Below are 19,811 nucleotides of genomic sequence, written 5' to 3'. Positions count from 1 at the left end.
TATAATAAAATAATTAAAAAAATTAAATAAAAAAGTTAGACGTTAAAATAATTACAAATTAAAATGAAAAATCTAAACACTGTTTACAGCTTTCAGATTTTATTTTTAATTTTTTAATTATTTTATTTTATATTTTAAATAAAATATAAATATTATTTTAATAATTAATATTGTATATTATAATTTTTTATTATAAAAATTATTTTTTAATTTAAAATTAAATTAAATTTTAATTACATAAAAAATTTAATTTTTTATAATTTTTTGTTTATAAATTTTTTATTTAATAATAAATTTTAATTTTTTATTTAATAATAAAAATTATAAAAAATTAAATTTTTTATTTAATTAAAATTTAATTTTAAATTAAAAAAATAACTTTTTATAATAAAAACATTTTAATATATAATTTTAATTATTATACTATTATTTATTAAAATAATATTTATATTTTATTTAAAATATAAATAAAATAATTAAACAAATTAAATAAAAAAACTAATAATTTTTAATTATTTTATTATAATAACATTTTAAAATGTTAATTTTTTTATTTAAAATATAAAAATAAAATAATTAAAAAATTAAATAAAAAGTTGAACGCTACATATTGTAGCGTTCAGCTTTTCATTTAATTTTTTTTATTATTTTATTATAATAATATTTTATATTTTAATTTTTTATTTAATTAAAATTTAATTTTAAAATAAAAAAATAATTTTTTATGATAAAAATATGATAATATATAATATTAATTATTATAATATTATTTATTAAAATAATATTTATATTTTATTTAAAATATTAAAAAATTAAAACAAAAGCTGGACACTAGCGTCCAGTTTTCTTTTTATTTTTAAAATTTAAACCCTATTTATAATAGCATTAGAAGCTTGTATCTCACCCTCTTTTTTAGTATAATTCACTTCATTTTAATAATTAATTTTAAATTCATCATTTTCTTATATATTTTTATTTTCATTGCACTCCTTGATAAAAAAACCCACTTGGCGAACCGTAGAGAACAAAAAAAAACTGTTTTCAAATTGAAGTGAAACTAGCTGCACCCTAATTTCAAAAATAAATTATATTACTTAAGAAGTTAGGTCAATTAAATCCTATAAAACAAATGAAAGTCATATTTGTCTTCTTTTAATTACGTAATGACGATAAGCCTTTGCATCACCATTTCTTTGTACAATTAACGCCACATATTTGTTGATAGGCTAGCTTAAAGTATTCTCTCTAAATCTAAGATATTTATCTAAGAGTGTGCTGAAAATCCAAAAAATGGAAGGCTCCTATTTGTATTTGAACATTATATAAATGTTAGGATTTAATTATTTAAATTAAAATATGAAAAATTAAAATCATTATTTCAAACATTTTTAAATTTAGAGTTGTTCATGGCCTAAAAATTGGCTTGAACAATAAATTTTCTCTCTCCTTATTTTTTATCTAAGAATAAATTTTATCTTTTGACTTTGCCTATATTTTACATTTCACTTGTTTTTCTTGCTTTTACGCATTCAATGTCTTCTTTCTTTTAATATAGAAAATCAAGAGTTCATTGCCTTAAACGGTATAAAAGACAACCCAATTCCCACCCTTTCCCATCATCTTCTGTCCATCTAACTTTTCCCACCTTTTTGGTGATCTTGTTACTGGCCTGAAAGCACAAGTAACAATGGCAGCACCACCACCTGCTCTTCTCTTGCCTTCAATTCTTCTCTCTTGTTTATGTGCTTCCTCTTATGGATTCATCCTCTTCTCTTCACTCCAAAAAACTCTTGTAGTCGCTCCTTCAAACTCAACTTTGCTCAATAATTTGATTAGGTTAATGGCATAATTTGGGTTGGTGTTCTTTCATGAAAGTTTTTATCTATATCTTATAATTAAAACCAGGACAAGGTAACGCAGCTCCCTCCCCCTCTCTCTCACACACACATACACATGAGCTTGTCCTTTTTTTTTTTTAATATGAATTATTTATTTTGCATAAATTCGACCATATCACGATACAAAAATAATTAATCTTTTTAATCCACTAGATGTATCTCAGATTCAGGTTTTTACTTGATGAAATTGTCTCTCTTCTCTTTGCAGTCCTTAAAGCTGGTGCGGACGATATCACTGTAACGTGGGGAGTAAACCAGACGCTCCCAGCTGGGAGTGACTCGGCCTACAAGACCATCAAGGTGAAGCTGTGTTACGCGCCTGTAAGTCAAACGGACCGCGCTTGGAGAAAAACCGAGGACAACCTATCCAAGGACAAGACTTGCCAATTCACCATCGTTTCCAGGCCTTACACTTCTGGCAACAATAACCAATCCTTTACATGGACCGTCGAGCGTGACGTGCCTGCCGCCACTTACTTTGTACGCGCATATGCTTAAAACTCAGACGGAGCCGAGGTGGCTTATGGTCAGAGCACAGATGCTCACAAAACCACCAACCTCTTTGAGATCCAGGCAATCACCGGCCGCCATGTGTCACTCGATATTGCCTCAGTTTGCTTTAGTGCCTTCTCTGTTTTGGCCTTGGTTGGGTTCTTCATGAACGAGAAGAGAAAGGCCAGGAGGACTCAAGGAAAGTGAAGACAAAAACGTGAAGGGATCATCATCTAGAGTATGGCAAAGTTAGTAGTTTAATGGGGAAAGAAAAATTGGATAGGGATGCTGGAATTATAATCTTCCTTGTTTATAAGACCGAAAGAAAAATGTTTTTATTTGCAGCTGATAGTATAAATTCAAGAACAATGATAGTCATGCTCAAATAATGGAAGCAGAGATTTTCTAATGCTAAGCATCTCAATTTATGTTGTGCTGGCTAAGAAAAAAAAAATTAGGATGAGATGCAATTGACTTGCATTTCATTTTACTATTATGTATTGTTCACCAAGAAATCATCACCCCATCTTCTTAAGCTTAATATCTAACTCTTCCTTCACAGTTTCTCAAACATAAAAAAAAATAATAATAATAAATTATTTCTCTTTTACTTTTTTATCAATTTATCCTTCCCAAATAATAAATTTTCTTTTTTTTTTAATTATCATCCTTACCTTTTTCCACACTTAATCTTTCTTATTTTTTCATTAATTACTTTTCTCTTACTCCATCCAAACTAAGCCTCTATAGCAAAACACATTTATTACTATCTAGTATGTTTTTTAATAACAATTTAATTTTCAAAGTTTAATTCTATTAATAAATTAATCAATGCCTTTTAAACTAACTATTAACTAATTTTTAATTTAAAATAATTAAGTTTTTAAATTTTATTTTATTAATAAAAATAGTACCTAAAATCAGAATCAAATTATTACTCAAAAAATATACCAAGACTAATATGTGAGCTTTGCTTTACTCAGAAATTTAGTTATAAATTACCTTTTTATTTTATTATCTGAAGAGTTTTGACATTTTATAAATATTATATTAAAGTTTAAATTAATAAATATATAATTTTTGTAAAACCCATAGGAGCCGATTCAATGAAAAAAACACAAAAGTGAAACAAATGCCCTTATTTTGATTTTTTTAATTTTATGCAATTATATCCCTTAGTCAAAAATTAAATTTGAATGGATCAAATTATATATATAGCATTAGATATTATCCCCTCTGCAAAGCTTTAAAAGACCTATTATAAGCGAAAAACTTAATACAATAGAGCAAAAATCCCATAGACAAACCCTAGATTGCAGTCATCAATGAGAGTATGCCACTTTCGAATTTAAGAAAAAAATAAAATAAAATAAAAGTGCTGCTCATAAGAAAAGAATGCCACAGTTTTCCACATCTAAAAAACGAAAAATGATGATCTCATTAGCTTCAGTCTTAGCAACCAATCAAAGTTTTGTTAAGATGAGCAATGTAGGAGTTCACTTAGCTTAGCCAACAAGGAACATATGCTGTTACCATGATAATCTTACTATAAAGTGGTTAATATCATATCATGAATCCTTCGTTTCCTGTAAATCTAACACCACTCTTAAAAACAAGAGAAAATAAAATCTAAACCACACTGTTGACAAGGAGAAAACATAGTGTCTAAAACTAAATCTTCAAATACATGCTGACGTGAAAAATCTTCTATTATAGGGGAAATCTCTCACATTTAGAACCCCTTTCATGTCTGGCTTCTCTATAAATTAGCATCTCATCAACTTCTGAGAGGAGGCAGACCTTTTCAGCCTTACAATATTGGCCTCCCGTTGCTGTTGAGGTGAAGAACCTCATTAACAAGTTTCTCCGGTAATTCTTTTGTAGTCTGCAAATGGAATCAAGAGACAGCCAAGGTTAGATCTGAAAATGCACACTGAAATGATGTGATAGATTGAAGATTCTAAAAGACTAACCTGAAAGTGTCTCATGTGCAGTATTGGTTGACATCCAACATCGGCAACTGATTTTCCGCTGGGAGTTTGCAGTTTAAATCGCTCAGCCTTGTATGCTACAATGGCATTTTTCTCATCAGGCAGGCGCTGGCAAACTTTTATAAGGGAATTAAGAGAGTTCATCTGACAGATTACAGCAAATATCATCTTAGAGGCCTAACTCCAGGCATAAATTTTTTCAGGGAATTTGGATAACATTTACAACTCTATATAAGAATGAATGGCTGCTCCCTCCAGCAAATGTTAACGGAAATGACTATAATGTTAAATGAAAATCGATGTTTGAGACTAGTAAGTTCTTTCATTTAGAACCGGGTGTGTATGGAACTGCACAGCCCAGATGGACCCTTCCAATTAACTAGAAGTCAAGTAATGTAATGATAAAAATCTACCTATGAAACACACCCATGAATTGTAGTTTTTCAAATATCATATGAGATGCACTCTAGCAAACCAGAATAAAAATCAATACAAAGTAGGTCATGTCATACTGCATTTAATTATCATGCTCAAATGAAGGTTCCCACCAGCAGGGCAGAATACTTGCAGACGGTGAAGATAAGAGGACTATTTCATGTTGGAGAACTTGAGATATTACAGATGTTCACAGTAGACTAGCATGGCTTGTAAACAAAAACAGAGTTGAGAAAATTGCACACGATATTTAACTTGAAGAAACAAGACCACAAGAAGGCGATCTGGTTGATGCTTCTAGGATAATTGCTTCCATTTGGAAATTATAATCAATCACAAATAACGCTGGAAAAAGTGCACATACTAACCCATTATTTTATGATATAACTATTATTCATATTTCAAACCAGCAGCAACTTTTTTCCTTTTCTCTTTTTTGAGTTAAAAATAAATGAACGCTCAAAATTATTAAAAATGGACAAAATATATGAAGGAAGCTTCCAACCACAAGTTTCTATAAATTCCAAGTGTCAAAGTCATCCTCTGTTCCATGTGCCTTTTCACAGATTCAAACAAGCTCAAAAATGAAATTGGTAATCGAAGATGTGATGCATAATCAACAGAATACGCTATGCATAATCAACAGAATACGCTAAGCCCACAAATTTATTAATTTTCAATCGTCAAATAACAAAACTCCCTAGAAAATACCTACATTATACAGGTACTTATGGACTAATAACTAATCCCACTACTACTACTACTACTACTAGCATTTTGAATCCCAAAATACGAAAATATTAAACCAATGATAACTAGGAAATTCTAAACCTACTGTAACTTTTTAAATATTCCTAAATAATAGAAACTTAAACTTCATAATCAAAATTGTACTAGAAAATCTGAACTAAAATCTTAATTTCACAATTAAAAATTAAATCAAAATAATTCTTAAATCTTGTTTTCCTTGATTGAATCAAGATGAATTGTACATAAGAAGTTTTTGGGATCATGAAAACTTGGGCATACTTTGGCATACTTTGGCATAGTGTATTTTATGCATTCATCTGCAAAACTATTGCAAATGCATGCAACTGAGCCCACCAACAAATTCCACTTGTTAACTTGATTGTATTTACAATCAACAAAATTTATGCAGTCGGTGAACTAACAAGAATATACTAACCTTCATGTAGGGACAGGAAGCACAGCCACCATGAATAGAACATCCCTCCCCACTAGCAACTCCGGGTACAACAGGTAACACAAAGTCCCCTGCATTTACAGATTTTAGACCAGTAGATGAATTTGGTGATGTTCTTGTTATCGAGTCTGATGAGACTGGAAAGACAATTTCAACATTAATTTTGGCTCCCCCACAAGACTTTGCAGAACCTAGCAAATGCTGAACTGCTGCAACAATTGAAGTGATCATTCCTGATTCTGTTCCTAACACAAATTGGAGTTGATCGTTGACATTTCTATCTAGTGCCTCTTGAACTCTCAGCTTTATAAAATCTAATATGTTTTGGGTGGAACCTACTACCCCCATTCCTCTCCTCTTTGCTTCCATTGCCAAAGAAAACATTTCTCCAGGGACCTCCAGGTGAGCAGTTAGGAAAGCATCACAATATATCTCATTTATCCTATCCACAACTTCATATCCAAAAAGATGATGAACAATACATGTTCCATCCTGACACAAAAAAGCCACCTCATAAATAAATTTAGAAAACAAGACAGCAGCAGGGCATTTACCTAGAGAAAATAAAGGGAAAAAACCAATCCTTAGGCACTCACAGATTGATAATAGAGCACAAACAAATAAGATTTAAAAAATGCTGGACCTCAAAACAGTAAGATTGAAGTGACAATGTTTTAAGGACAGGAACTTCTGAAGTAAACCACATGTAAGCTACCAAAATAAATGCACAAGACTTAACGTCTTTTCCAAATTCTCACTGCCAGACATATATTCTTGCATATTTCACTCACAAAAAGCTGCTTTTCAGCAGCAGTGCCACTATGTAGTAACAAATATAATCCAACTTCTCCATTCAATGTCTTGAAAAATTTTATATTTGTGTTGCTGCATCTTCTCCTATATTTTGTAACAGCTACATGAACAAAAGCAAGTACTATAATCAATAACCAAATCAACACCCAAACCAGGCTTCAGTGGTGCATTGAACAAAATACCTTCCTTCCCAATAATATTCACATTACACACCATTTATTGTATGAACCATGCACAGTGCATTTAATTCCATCCTAGCTCAGCTGAAACTGAAAAGAGAGATCACCTGATAATAATGCAAGCGAGATAACAATGCTCTTATGGTGTCTCTATTATGTGCTGGATGTACTTCAGCAATTTCATCATCTGTCATCAATGTCATTTGTTGAATCAATTTTGCAAGATTGTCACCCATGTATGAATCAGGCCCATACCATACGTTTAAATCTGGAATTTGAGCAAAAGCCTACAGATAATGGAAAAAAGGGAACCCCATGATTAGATGCATCATACCGCACAATATGCTGACTTGAGACAATTCTAACACTACCAACCTGCAGGATAGTCTGCACAACGTTAGAAGAAGTACATGTGATTGTAGGCACAAGCTCATGAGCATAAGCTTTTGTCTCAAGTGAAGTATTTATGTAGACAACATGCAAAGAATGTGGAGACCCAGAAGCTGCTTCAAGATAATTCATGTAAGCAGGGCTAGATGCAGCATCTGCCAAAGAACAACCAATGCGCTCTTTTGACATCCTATAAACACCAACCTGCAGTTAAATGTCACAATAAAACAAAATTACAACTGATTAATGGTATTTGGCACCAGTAGAGTTAACTCTACATTGGAACTCCATCTAAAATGTGCATAAAAATATAAACTATAAAATTGGAAACATTAATTAAAAAATCTTCCTTCTAGGCTAGAAGTTCTAGCATCTGAATTGACCATCCAAACAAACTTTTGGATATTAGATCCCTCAACTTGTAAGAAAAAAGTCAAGAAAAACATAAAACCCCTCCCCCTCCCCACCCCCACAAACCCCCACACAACCACCACACAACCACCACACACACACACAAATAGAGAGAAGAAAAAGAAGAAGCATATCATCTAAATAGATATTAGGATTTCATAAAAAGGGCTCCAATAATCTAGTGTGGCTATTGCCAGCCGTTTTCTTTGCCTAGATTATCATTTCCATCTAATAAGGATGCAGCATAAACATATGAGACATGAATAAAAAGAATGGCATACCTCTTCAAAGCCAGCTTGATCAAGGATTGCCCGTACATTTTCTGACATAAAATCTACACCCAAGACCGTTATGAATTTGCATCCATCTTTTGCCATCTTTACAGCACTATCTGCCATGACTAATGAATCAGATATATGGATGTGAGGCCAGTGCTTCTGTGCAGCAGTTAAGACGCCTTGAACTTCAGGGTCCATGTAAAAATGAGCAACAACACCAATTTTCTTCTCCTTTAGCAAGTTGACAAGTTCTTGAACCTTGGACTCGTCCGGTAGTAAATATCTTGCCTATGAAACGGATGAAAATGCTCTAGTAAATGCAAATGAAATGGAAGCCAATAGTCCAGCCAAGTTACAATGTCGAAAAAGAAGAAAACCTTCCTACTGTTTAAAACATGTTTTCCTATTAAAAAGCACAATTCTGTAGGTTCTAAAATCATGATTGCGTTAAAGAAATAACATTAAAGTCAAATCAAGTTTAGGACTTCATCACTAACCTGTGCTTCAGCGTAGCTTCCCTTGGCCTGAATTCCTTCTGAAGTGATAACCAATGAAGGAAATGGATCGAAAGGCTTCTTCCCTTCCCTTTCCGCTACCAATTTCTTCGTCCTCTTCTGCATACTCACCAGCACATTATGCCAAGTATTTACTCTCGACCTCTCGCCGCCAGGCAACCCCACTTTCAGCGCCGCCAAATCCTCTGTCTTCACGCTCAACACCTCTTCAGGTGCCGCCCCTTCCAGTACAGATAACAAACAAGCACAGAACCCTCGCGTAATCTCCGAATCGCTGTCGGTTAAAAATCTCATCTTTCCATAGTGATCTAACTGGGCATCGAGCCAGACTTGGGCCGTACAGCCCATGACCCTGTTGGAGTCTATCCGGGAGGAGTCTGGAAAAGGGGGGAGAATAGAGGCATAATGAAGGACCCGTTTCACGCGGTCGATTGATCCCGGCAGGGATTGGAATTCGTTTATCAGGTGCTGCAGCTTACCACCCACGAGCTCAGTGGTGGGTGACGGAGAGAAAGCAACAGCAGAGCAGGAAAAGCGAGAAAATTTAGGGTTAATAGAAGAAATAGATTTGGAATCAGAGTGGATGGAATTAAGGGACCTAAAGGAAAATGAAGAATAATGGGTTTTGTGAGAATAGAGCCTGCGCTTAGGCGTAGTGCTTGGGGAGACAGAGAAATGAGAAGAATAGTAGGAAGAGGCTCTCACGGAGATGGTTACAGAGGACTCCATGGAAGATAGAAGAAGTCCAGAGGGCGAGAGAAGAGGCGAAGGGGATTGGCCTAAAAGTGCGTGTTAGGAGTGAGAAGCATGGATTGGGTTGAAATGGATGGATGCGGAGAATAGAGAAAGAAAGCGCTTTTGAAAAGGCAGATAAAGTGGTCAGAGAACAGAGAAGCTGGAAAATGAAGTTCGCGCCATATACACAAAAGCAAGGAAGGTAAAATTTCCATCCTCCGCATCTTGTCATACTTCCGCTATCATAATTTCTAGTTGGGACGGGGATGGTAAGAAATCACTCTGTTTAAATTTAAATTTGATAAATCATCTCAAGTTCGTTTAAATTCATTTTTAATTATTTGAATCCCTTTCAAATTTATTATTAAATATAATAATTTATATTTTAAAAATTTTATAATTCTATAAAACAGTCTAATTCTATTTATTTAAAATGTATTATATAAAATTTTATAATTTCATAATTTTTATTTATAATATATTATATTATAGACCCTTATTTTGTGATTTATTATGAGTATGTGTATTGAGACTGTGAGAAATCCGATGATGAAAAAATTATATGATTGTAATATGTAATTGGAGGTATAGAACTGAATTATTAATTCGTAGTATGATCTTGAAAAAAAATAATAATATTTTTTTAAGGAAATTAATTTAATTAAATGTAAATAAATTTTATTTTTATTTAAATTTAATATGGGTAGTTCTTAATTAGTTAAAAATTTTAAATAAAATTCATTTAATTTATTTTTCTAAAAATTAAAATAAGAAAATATCTTTTTCTCTCACTGTCCCATACAAACTCTCTCTCCCGCTTAGCCTCACTCTCTTCCTCACTCCCTATTGGTACTGCCCCATTTCCTTATCTTCTTATTGGTTAAAACACCTCACACATATTTTAGTTTTACCCATTTTGTAATCTCAGTTGTTTAAGTTATCTGAACCTTATCATAGAACTCCAAAACCTATTACACTTCTCTCCCAAAACCCTATAAATACGAGAAGAAAAGGAGGAGAAAGAAAAGAAAATAAAAATTTAGAAATATTTAGAAAATTCAAAGCTATTTAGAGATATTTTAGAGCTATAGGAGATTGAGTTAGATATTCAAAACTCTTTTAGTTCTTTTCTTTAAGGAGAATTTCTTAAAGGTTGGTTTTTTCATTTTCTTTTCAAGATCTATGCCTTATAATATTTAATTTTATGCTCATTGTTTTTTAATTTATCTTGCATGTTCATATAGATTATGTAATCATGTTTAATTTGAGGGGATACAACTCTGCATATACTTAGTTTTATATCTCCCATATTTTTATTATTTTTTGTTATCTTTTGAATTTGTAAAAATTTTAGAAAAATTATATTCATATTCTGCATGAAATTTTATTAATTTTATGATCAAGGATCATTGAAAAAGCTTTTATATTTTATAAGTTATGGCTGTTTGAATTTAGGATTCCTGCAAAATCTAATTTGCAGAATACCCCATTTGTGAAGCCAATATCTCTCTTGTTTGTTAATATTTTTATGTTAATCTAGTCTCTAAAATTAAGTTTAAAATCTTGTGAATTTTTTACAATTAGTTTCGCATTCATATCTATTGTGGTTGATAAGTTATGAATTTTATAAAAAAATAATGCAATTCTATCACTGAAAAAATTATAATTTGTGTAGACCATTCGGCTAGGGTTTTATTTGGTTTATAAATTTTATGATCTTGTATGATGTGTTGGGTGTCTTTTGTAATTTTTTCATGATTTTTAGGTATGTCTTTGTATTTTTCAAAAATCAAATTTCTTACTACTGTCAATCTGTCAAAATCTGAAAATTGTTTTTGTATGTTTTTGGGTTCTAATTGATATTTGATTTATTTTTCTGTATTCTTTTAATTTAAGATATGTTATGAAGTATTTGGATCATGTTAGAAGACTTAGACCATTAGTTAGTTATAGTTGATTAGGAATTTTAACCCCTTTAGGATATTAGAGTTAGAATCCAATGTGAATTATTATTAGTATTTTTTTTTCTTTAGTTTCTTTATTTTTTTATTACAAACAAAATTAGTAAGTAGCCCTAAAGTAAGTATTAAATAGGGTATTTGCGTGGAGCTTACATGGAGCTAAACAGAAGTAAACCAAGGATATCATTGTCATACTATAAGAGAAGACTATTTTTTAAGGATAGCTTGCCCCAATGGCAACTGCAATTACTAATAAGTAAGCAATCATAAATTCCTACAATAACCATTGGCATGAAATTGTAGTAATAATAGGATTTTTATGTGGTAAATTAAAACTAACATTATTTTTAATTTAACTGATTTTTGCATGTAATTAATTTAAATAAATACTTTGTAAATTGAAAATAATATTGTTTGTAAATTAAACTAACATTGACATGTAAAATAAATTTAATTTAATACTTGGTAATTATAAAATAAATTTGTATATTAGAAATCTTTATTAGATTGTGATTGTGTTGAGCCTTATGTGATATTAGAATAAATTACACATGTACATAATTAATTTAGTTTAATTATCGTTAAGGCCCAAACAATCACAACCCAATAAAGATTTATAACATACAAATTTATTTTATAATTACCAAGTATTAAATTATATTTATTTTATATGCCAATGTTAGTTTAATTTACAAACAATACTAAATTTAAGTTACAAAGTATTTATTTAAATTAATTACATGCAAAAGTCAGTTAAATTAAAAATAAAGTTAATTTTAATTTACCAAATAAAAATCCTATTATTACTACAATTTTATGCCAATGGTTATTATAAGAATTTAGGATTGCTTACTTGTTAGTAATTGCAGTTGCTATCGGGGCAAGCTACCCTTAAAAAATGGTCTTCTCTTATAGTATGGCAATAATATCCATTTAGCTTCATATAAGCTCCACGCAAATGCCCTATTTGGTACTTACCTTGGGTTACTTACCAATTTTATTTGTAATAAAAAAATAAAGAAAATAAAGAAAATAAGAAAATATTAATAATAATTCACATTGGATTCTAACTCTAATCTCCTAAAGGGGTTAAAATTCATAATAAACTACAACTAACTAATGGTCTAAAGTCTTCTAACATAATCAAAATACTTCATAACACCTCTTAAATTAAAAAAAAACATAGAAAAATAGATCAAATATCAATTAGAACCCAAGAACATGCATAAACATACAATTTTCAAATTTTGGCAAATTAATAGTAGTAAGAAATTTGATTTTTGAAAAATAGTTAAATATACCTAAAAATCATGAAAAAAATTATAGAAGACAGTCAACACATCATACAAGATCATAAAATTTATAAATCAAATAAAACCCTAACCGAATTATCTATACAAATCATAACTTTTTCCAGTGACAGAATCGCATTACTTTTTTATAAAATTCATAACTCATCAACCATAATAGATATGAATGTGAAACCAATTGAAAAAAATTCACAAGATTTTGAACTTCATTTTAGACACGAGATTAACATAGAAATATTAACAAACAAGAGAGATATTAGCTTCATAAATCGAGTATTCTGTAAATCAGGTTTTATAAGAACCTTAAATTCAAATAACTATAATTTATAAAATATAAAAGCTTTTTCAGTGATTCTTGATCCTAAAATTAATAAAATTTCGTGCGGAATATGAATATAATTTTTCTAAAATTTTTACAAATTCAAAAAAGATAACAAAAAATAATAAAAATACAAGAGATAAAAAACTGAGTATGTGTAAAGTTGTGTATCCCCTCAAATTAAACATGATTACATAATCTACATGAACATGCAAGATAAATTAGAAAACAAATAGCATAAAATTAAATATTATAGGGCATATATATTGAAAAGAAAATGAAAAAAACCAACCTTCAAGAAAATCTTCTTGAAGAAAAAAAAAACCCAAAAGAGTTTTGAATATCTCTCTCAATCTCCTATAGCTTTAAAATATCTCTAAATAGCTCTGAATTTTATGAATATTTCTAAATAGCTTTTTTTTTTTCCTTTTCTTTCGACCTCATATAATATCTTCTTTTTTTTTTCCTTTTCTTTTTTGGATAAGACTGGAATATGGTTGAGGTGTTTCAACCAATAAGAAGAGAGGAAAAGGGGTAGCACCACTAGGGAGTGAGGAAGAGAGTGGAGCCAAGTGGGAGAGAGAGTTTGTATGTGACAGGGAGAGAGAAAAAAAATATTTTCTTATTTTAATTTTTGAAAAATAAATTAAGTGGGCTTTATTTAAAATTTTTAACTAGACTTTCTTAGGCCCATTAGGGCCCAATTAAACTTAATTAGGTTAATTTAATAACTACCTATATTAAATTTAAATAAAATAAAATTTTATTTAAATTTAATTAAATTAATTTCTCAAAAAAAGATATTATTATTATTTTTTTTAAAATCATACCACAGAATTAATAATTCAGCTTTATGCCTCCAATTACATCTTACAATCATATAATTTTTTTATCATCGGGTTCCTCACGGCCTTAATGCATATACTCATAATAAATCACAAAATAAGGGTCTACATATATAAAAAATTATTAATATTATTTTAAAATATGAATTTTATATTCAATTAGTTTATATAAATAAATTTAAAATATCTAAAACATAAAACTCAAATTCAATTTAAACCCCACAAAATTATTATTGAATAAAGTCGAATCTAATTATATGCTACCTAAATCTATTCTAATAAGTCAGCAAATTTAAGTACAAAAAAAAATCTCAACTCATTACTATCTACAAACTTCTAAAAATTTACAGTAAGACCTATGCATCGCTTACTTATTGACAGAGCTTGCCATAAAATTTGAGGGTCAAATTAAATTTGTACAAAATAAAATTTCTATGCAAATATATTAATGTGTTGGTTTAAATTAAAAAAAAAATTACTCCCTTTTTTTACATATGCTACTAATATATAAATTAAAAGTTTTTGTTATTTTTATAAAATAAAATATTTTTAATAAAATAAAAAATAAATAAATAAAAATTTAAAAAGCAATAAATAATTATTGATCATGAACGATTTTTAATTTAAAAGTAATGAAAATAATTATTAAATTAAATTTATATAAATGAAATTTGATTATTAATATATTCGTTTAAATTGATAAAAGAAATTACTCATCTTTTAAAATAAATAAATAAATATATATATATATATTTTTTAATTTCGTTCATAATTTTCAACTTTTTATCTCTTAATTTCTTATATATATATATGTTTTATTTTTCCTATTTATAAGAGTTTAAGTGTATTTGGTGTTCGTATATACTATTTAGGAATATAATAAAAGTAAAGAATACATACAAATAATTCTATTAATATTATAATACAACTTTTAATAACCACTATGTACAAGGCTAAAGCTCAAGAATATTGAAAGCCACCATCCTCCAGAAGATTTCTTTTTGAAGAATCAGAATGATTTTTTCTCTTTTCTTTTGTGTTTGTCATTTCTAAATTTATAGTGCTGTTAATGATATTTTTTCTTATTTAAATAAGCATCTAAGAGTTTGTCTGAGTGAGATGAGAGAATTCAATGCAGTCAAGAGGAGTTCTGACTTGAACTCAGGTTAAAATTATTATAATATGAGTAAAAAAATATTTTTTAATTTATGCATAAAAAAAAAAAACAAAAATATTGGGCTGTTAGAGGAAACTTGGTGGATGGAAGAAGAAAATTTGTCGTTGAAATAGAAGTCTCCTCTCATGGCAACTTGTCCGAAGGTGCATGGAGATGATGCAAACTGGTCCAGGTCCAGGACTCACCAAGGAAAGCTATTCCAATTTTTCTTCCTTGTTTTACTTGTGCCCTTTCTCTGCTTCCAAACCAGTAGTCTTCTTTACAATTCACAACTGACTGCTATGCTAAATATTGAATAAATGAACGATTTAGTCTAATTTAATTGCATCTTGCATTTTACAAATACTTAAAACAAAAAAGAATTATTCACATCCAGATTCTTGATTTCTTTTAAAAGACATCTGGCAACGGCTCAATTGAATGATATAAATCATTAATATTATTTCCCAATTGATGGAGTTGTAGATAGTAAATGGAAGAGCTGTCCTTGTTCAAGAATGATCAATGTCTAGTTTTTCTACTCAACAATCCACGAATTTTGCTAAATATTGCTTTTTAGGCATTAAATTCTTACCTAAACTAAATTTATTATAGAATCAAAATATAAATATATGAAATTATGTGTTAAGTTCATAACGAATCGAGTGTAAATAAGAAAAATCTATTATTTTAAGATCGATTGGGGGTTATTCATGGTCAATTTTGAATGCTGAAAGTGAGTTGCATTATTGGCCATCCACCAGGACTTTATGAAGTTTCCACTGTAAAAATTGTTGTTTTTCATATGCAGCAAGGTAAAGCAGGACAAAATGTAATATTAGTCTTTACCCAAAGACACCTTCACATTAATTATTTAATATGTAAGAAAGTAATGAACAAGTTAAACTTAGAAATGGGTCATGCAGGACTGTGGATGGCAAAGGAGGAAATTAATATATATGAGACAAAATGTTTACTGTATACACAATAACTTAAGGACAAGCCTGTTCGTGCTTTTCTTCTTGTATTTAAGTAATTGTGATATAGTGTATAATTAGGGTCCTTGTTTCTCCTTGATGGTTTGGTGTTGGATCTGCATGTTCAGTCCGGATTAATAACACTGCTTCGAACCATAGTTTAGGATATCTTCTGTTTTTATTTTATATTAAATTTTTTTAAAAAAAATATTGATGGAAGATTACACTCGTCTCCATTTATAGGAAAACTATGGATGTTGACGCTAACCAAATTGAGTCTCCACTTGTCCCTTCTTCGTATTTCCTTACTTGCCATTGACTAAAAAATGTTAAAAGAATTCATGTCGTCAATTCCTGCGAATCAATAATATTTAATTTACTAACAGAGCCAAAGGCATCCTTCATCTTCTTCTCTGTAGAATTGTTAGTAATTCCTTTAATATCAGGGAAAATTTGTAAATCAAGACATTGCAATGCAGACATCCTAAAATAAAGATTCGATCCAGGGATTTCGAGTTTTATATAGCTAGGATCCAACTGAAATCAGAAAGAATATGTATGAACGTATCTTGGACCTGTATTTTTTTTTCCCAAAACGAAAACAAAGAAGCGTTCAACTCTTACGAGGCAGAAACTTAATTACCTAGTGATGGTGAGACTAAATGCATATCTATGAGATATTATGCCAAGTAAAACTCCTGTTGACAGGCCGGCTGGACGGCCATTTTATTGGTTTATTTCATTGAAAATTTCCCTCCCTGGACTACTCAATTTCAAAAAATCCATTTCCATTTTCCTTGACGCACCAAGATTACTGTGTATCATGTTTTCTCTTCTCAAATTCATCTGTCTTTGTTCTGTAATCTTTCTCATCAATCCCATCTTTTCTCAGCAATTCTATGACAAGTCTAATTGTACCTCACAATCACTAGTCCAAGGGTCCAACTACATTTGCAGCCCAAACAACTCGGATTGTAAAACTTACGTAGTCTATAGGGCTCAAAAGAATTTCAGCTCTCTCTCTTCCATAGCCTCTCTTTTCAATTTAAGTAAATCAGATCTTCTTGATACCAACCCTTTCATCGAAGATGACTCTAGGAGTCTATCACTCGGACGAGAGATCATCATTCCAATTAGCTGTCACTGCCTCGGTGGATTCTCTCAGGCCATCTACATGTACAATTTTTCTAGCACAGATTCGGTTTCTACAGTGGCCTGCGGAGTTTTTGAAGGATTGGTAAAAACACAAACTCTGGTTGAGAAGAACCCATACTTGGGAGGCTATGAACCTGATGCTTATTTGATCAATGTGCCTATTCGATGTGCTTGTCCTGATTTGAAACAGCACAGCAAGGGTGTAAATTATCTTGTGACGTACCCTATTATGGAGGGTGATCACACAGACTTAATTGCTCGTAAATTTGGAAAGCCTGAGAAATTGATCTGGGATGCCAATAAACTAGAGCCATATGACGCCATTTTCCCTCAAACAACTTTACTCGTTCCCACGAAGGATTTTCCGGATGTGAATTGGAAAATTGGCTCCGTTCCTAAAAACTCATCAAGTCCAAAAGCAGTGATTCCTTTGAAGAAAGTTGTGCCAGGCGGAACAGAAAAATGGAATTCCCACGTATTTCTTGGAGCAGGTGTTTGTTTGGCACTTGTTACAATGGTTGTAGCTTGTGCAGTTTCTATAAAAATTAGGAGAAAAGTTCATCCTGGAAGTTTCCAGCCTCTATCTGCCAGAAGTTCAGTGTCACATAAAGTCTCACCTGACTTTCTCGATGGAGTGTCCAAGTTAAAGCACTTACTGATCAATTATAGCTTGGAGGAGATCAGGACAGCAACTGAGGAATTCAACGAGGCTTCAATTATCAGCACAAACATGTATCGTGGTAGGATTGGTGGTTCCTATGTAGCAGTTGAACAGATGGATTATGAGGAAGCTGCCCGGAATGTCATTGACATATTGACAAAGATCAATCATCTAAACATTGTGAGGCTTGAGGGTTTGTGCCATGGAAGCAAGCCTTATCTTGTGTTTGAGTTTGCTGAGAATGGTAGCTTATGGAACTGTTTATCAAACATAGAATCGGATACGCAGCTCACATGGGCAAGAAGGCTGCAGATTGCCTTCGATCTAGCATCAGCCCTTCACTACCTACATCATTCCACATCACCAGCCTTCGTTCATCATAACATAAACAGCAGAAATGTATTTATAACCATTGATTGGAGGGCTAAGATTTCTGGATTTAGTTTGGCAAAACCTGTCACAAATGGTGAAAATAAGCCTGATGATCTTACTAATGGCCAGGTATCCCTCAAGATGGATGTATTTTCATTTGGAATCGTTTTGCTCGAGTTGGTATCAGCAAAAGAAGTTATCGCAGGTGGGAAAATTCTTAAGGATTCAGTCAATTTTTTGCTTGACAGAGAGCTTGTAGGTTCTTCACAGTTCTTGGAGAAGTTGAGAGAATTCATGGATCCAGTTTTGGAGGGGGATTATCCATTTGGAGATGCTATATGTTTGACGCTCTTGGCAAAGAGCTGTATTGAGGACGATCCTGATCATAGACCTACCATGAATGATATTCTGATAGCTCTTTCAAGAATTGTTTAGTTCATTTTTTTGCCCTTTTTTAAAGAAGTTTCAGCTTATGTTAAACAAATTTATGGGAAAATTGTACATACGAGTGTGGTTAGTCGACAATTCTCGGATTTTTAGCACCACCTTCTTCCCTCAATAATCTGAAATTCTTGCATCTTTTCATAGCTCAGAAGCGGAGAACGCAAACCTTCTTTACTTCCTGGTGTCATAAAGATATGGGCAAACTTCAATGAGCGTACGCAACTAGATATTGCGGAGCAATTCCCTCCTATTTGAGGCCTGTTTTCTGCTGAATTCTGACACGATTTTCGTGGGTCTTCATGTTCATGGTCTTTCATGCAACGATGAGAGTAGAACAATGGCCCAAGACTGAGAGAACTAATGGCCCATATTTCTTTTCTTGTTTTTTTTTTTTTATTTTTTCTTTAACACCCTTCCTGTGGCAAAGGCCCATGTTTCTCCATCGTAACACCCTAATCTTGCGACTAAACGAGAAGGGTTATGAATAACTCAAATTCAACTCGTTATATAATTAAATATTTTTAATTAATTATAATAATTATTTTTTAATATTATTGATAATATGAAATCGAATATGAAATCTTTGCTGAATGAAGCGAGGCTTGGCTACGAATGTTGTTGGGATCTTTTGTCTTAGGCTCACAAAATTCTTAAATCTCAATTAATGAAGATGCTGTCTTAGTCATTTGTCATCTTCCTTGTCTTCCGTCTCCTTCGACTGCCTGCTTCAAAATTTATATACAATATTTTATTATTAAGATTTCATTTATCTCTTTATGAATTGAATAAAAGTAAGTAATAATGCATTTGGTGTCAAATCCATGACTTGGTTGCCAGCCCTATTTTGAAATCAAAGTTGTCTATATTGTCAAAAATATTTACAAAATTTTCCCAATGATTTAAAATAGAGTTCTACGCTTTGAATTTTAAGCATAAGATTCAAACGTCATTCATTACTCCCAGCGTGACAGCTTTTTCTTTTTTTTATTAATAATTTTAATCATATATACTAATTTCTCAATATTAGAACCACCAGAAAAAAAAAAAAATCTAAAATTCACTAATTTCTCAATTTATCATGAGCCGCTGACTTGCATATTTTGTTTAGAATTTTGAAACTGCTTTTTTTTCCTAAATAAATAAATATTTTAAAAAATTTAATTTAAAAATAATATCTATTTTTTATTTTAAATTTTTCCTCAGCAATAATTATAATTTAAATTTTTTTAAAAATATTTTTAAAAATAATACTTTCCTCAATAATAATTCA

At 30.8% G+C, this 19,811-nt stretch overlaps 2 protein-coding genes and 1 pseudogene across 2 annotated transcripts; 2 read left to right on the top strand and 1 right to left on the bottom strand.

Moving 5' to 3' along the window:
• The first annotated feature begins 1,971 nt into the window (after positions 1-1,971).
• Positions 1,972-2,914, top strand: LOC110645898 (high-affinity nitrate transporter 3.1-like; annotated as a pseudogene).
• An 891-nt stretch (positions 2,915-3,805) lies between these two features.
• LOC110646488 (quinolinate synthase, chloroplastic) lies at positions 3,806-9,571 on the bottom strand. Its single transcript, XM_021799937.2, has 7 exons — positions 8,589-9,571; positions 8,095-8,379; positions 7,388-7,606; positions 7,120-7,299; positions 6,003-6,512; positions 4,364-4,525; positions 3,806-4,275 (listed from the first exon to the last, which is right to left on the bottom strand). The coding sequence occupies exons 1-7, from the start codon at positions 9,333-9,335 to the stop codon at positions 4,201-4,203; spliced, it is 2,178 nt and encodes a 725-aa protein (XP_021655629.2). The 5' UTR covers positions 9,336-9,571; the 3' UTR covers positions 3,806-4,200.
• On the top strand, positions 9,437-18,796 carry LOC110645908 (lysM domain receptor-like kinase 4). The gene is made up of 4 exons (XM_058138934.1): positions 9,437-9,543; positions 15,744-15,747; positions 16,802-18,526; positions 18,686-18,796. The coding sequence occupies exons 1-4, from the start codon at positions 9,437-9,439 to the stop codon at positions 18,794-18,796; spliced, it is 1,947 nt and encodes a 648-aa protein (XP_057994917.1).
• The last annotated feature ends 1,015 nt before the right edge of the window (positions 18,797-19,811 follow it).

Source organism: Hevea brasiliensis, chromosome 17 (genome assembly GCF_030052815.1).
Source record: "Hevea brasiliensis isolate MT/VB/25A 57/8 chromosome 17, ASM3005281v1, whole genome shotgun sequence".
Classification (NCBI taxonomy): domain Eukaryota; kingdom Viridiplantae; phylum Streptophyta; class Magnoliopsida; order Malpighiales; family Euphorbiaceae; genus Hevea; species Hevea brasiliensis.
The sequence above is the reverse complement of the archived record's forward strand: the minus strand, read 5'-3'. Positions and strand labels throughout refer to the sequence as shown.

Bases quoted from the DNA above. Each gene is read 5' to 3' on its own strand.
- LOC110646488 (XM_021799937.2), bottom strand. From the start codon at position 9,335: ATGGAGTCCTCTGTAACCATCTCCGTGAGAGCCTCTTCCTACTATTCT. The intron at 8,380-8,588 runs GTTAGTGATGAA...TCCGTTTCATAG, and splicing joins GAAGCTACGCTGAAGCACAG to GCAAGATATTTACTACCGGA. The intron at 7,300-7,387 runs GTTGGTAGTGTT...CATTATCTGTAG, and splicing joins TTGTGCAGACTATCCTGCAG to GCTTTTGCTCAAATTCCAGA.
- LOC110645908 (XM_058138934.1), top strand. From the start codon at position 9,437: ATGCGGAGAATAGAGAAAGAAAGCGCTTTTGAAAAGGCAGATAAAGTG. The intron at 18,527-18,685 runs GTTTAGTTCATT...ATCTTTTCATAG, and splicing joins TGATAGCTCTTTCAAGAATT to CTCAGAAGCGGAGAACGCAA.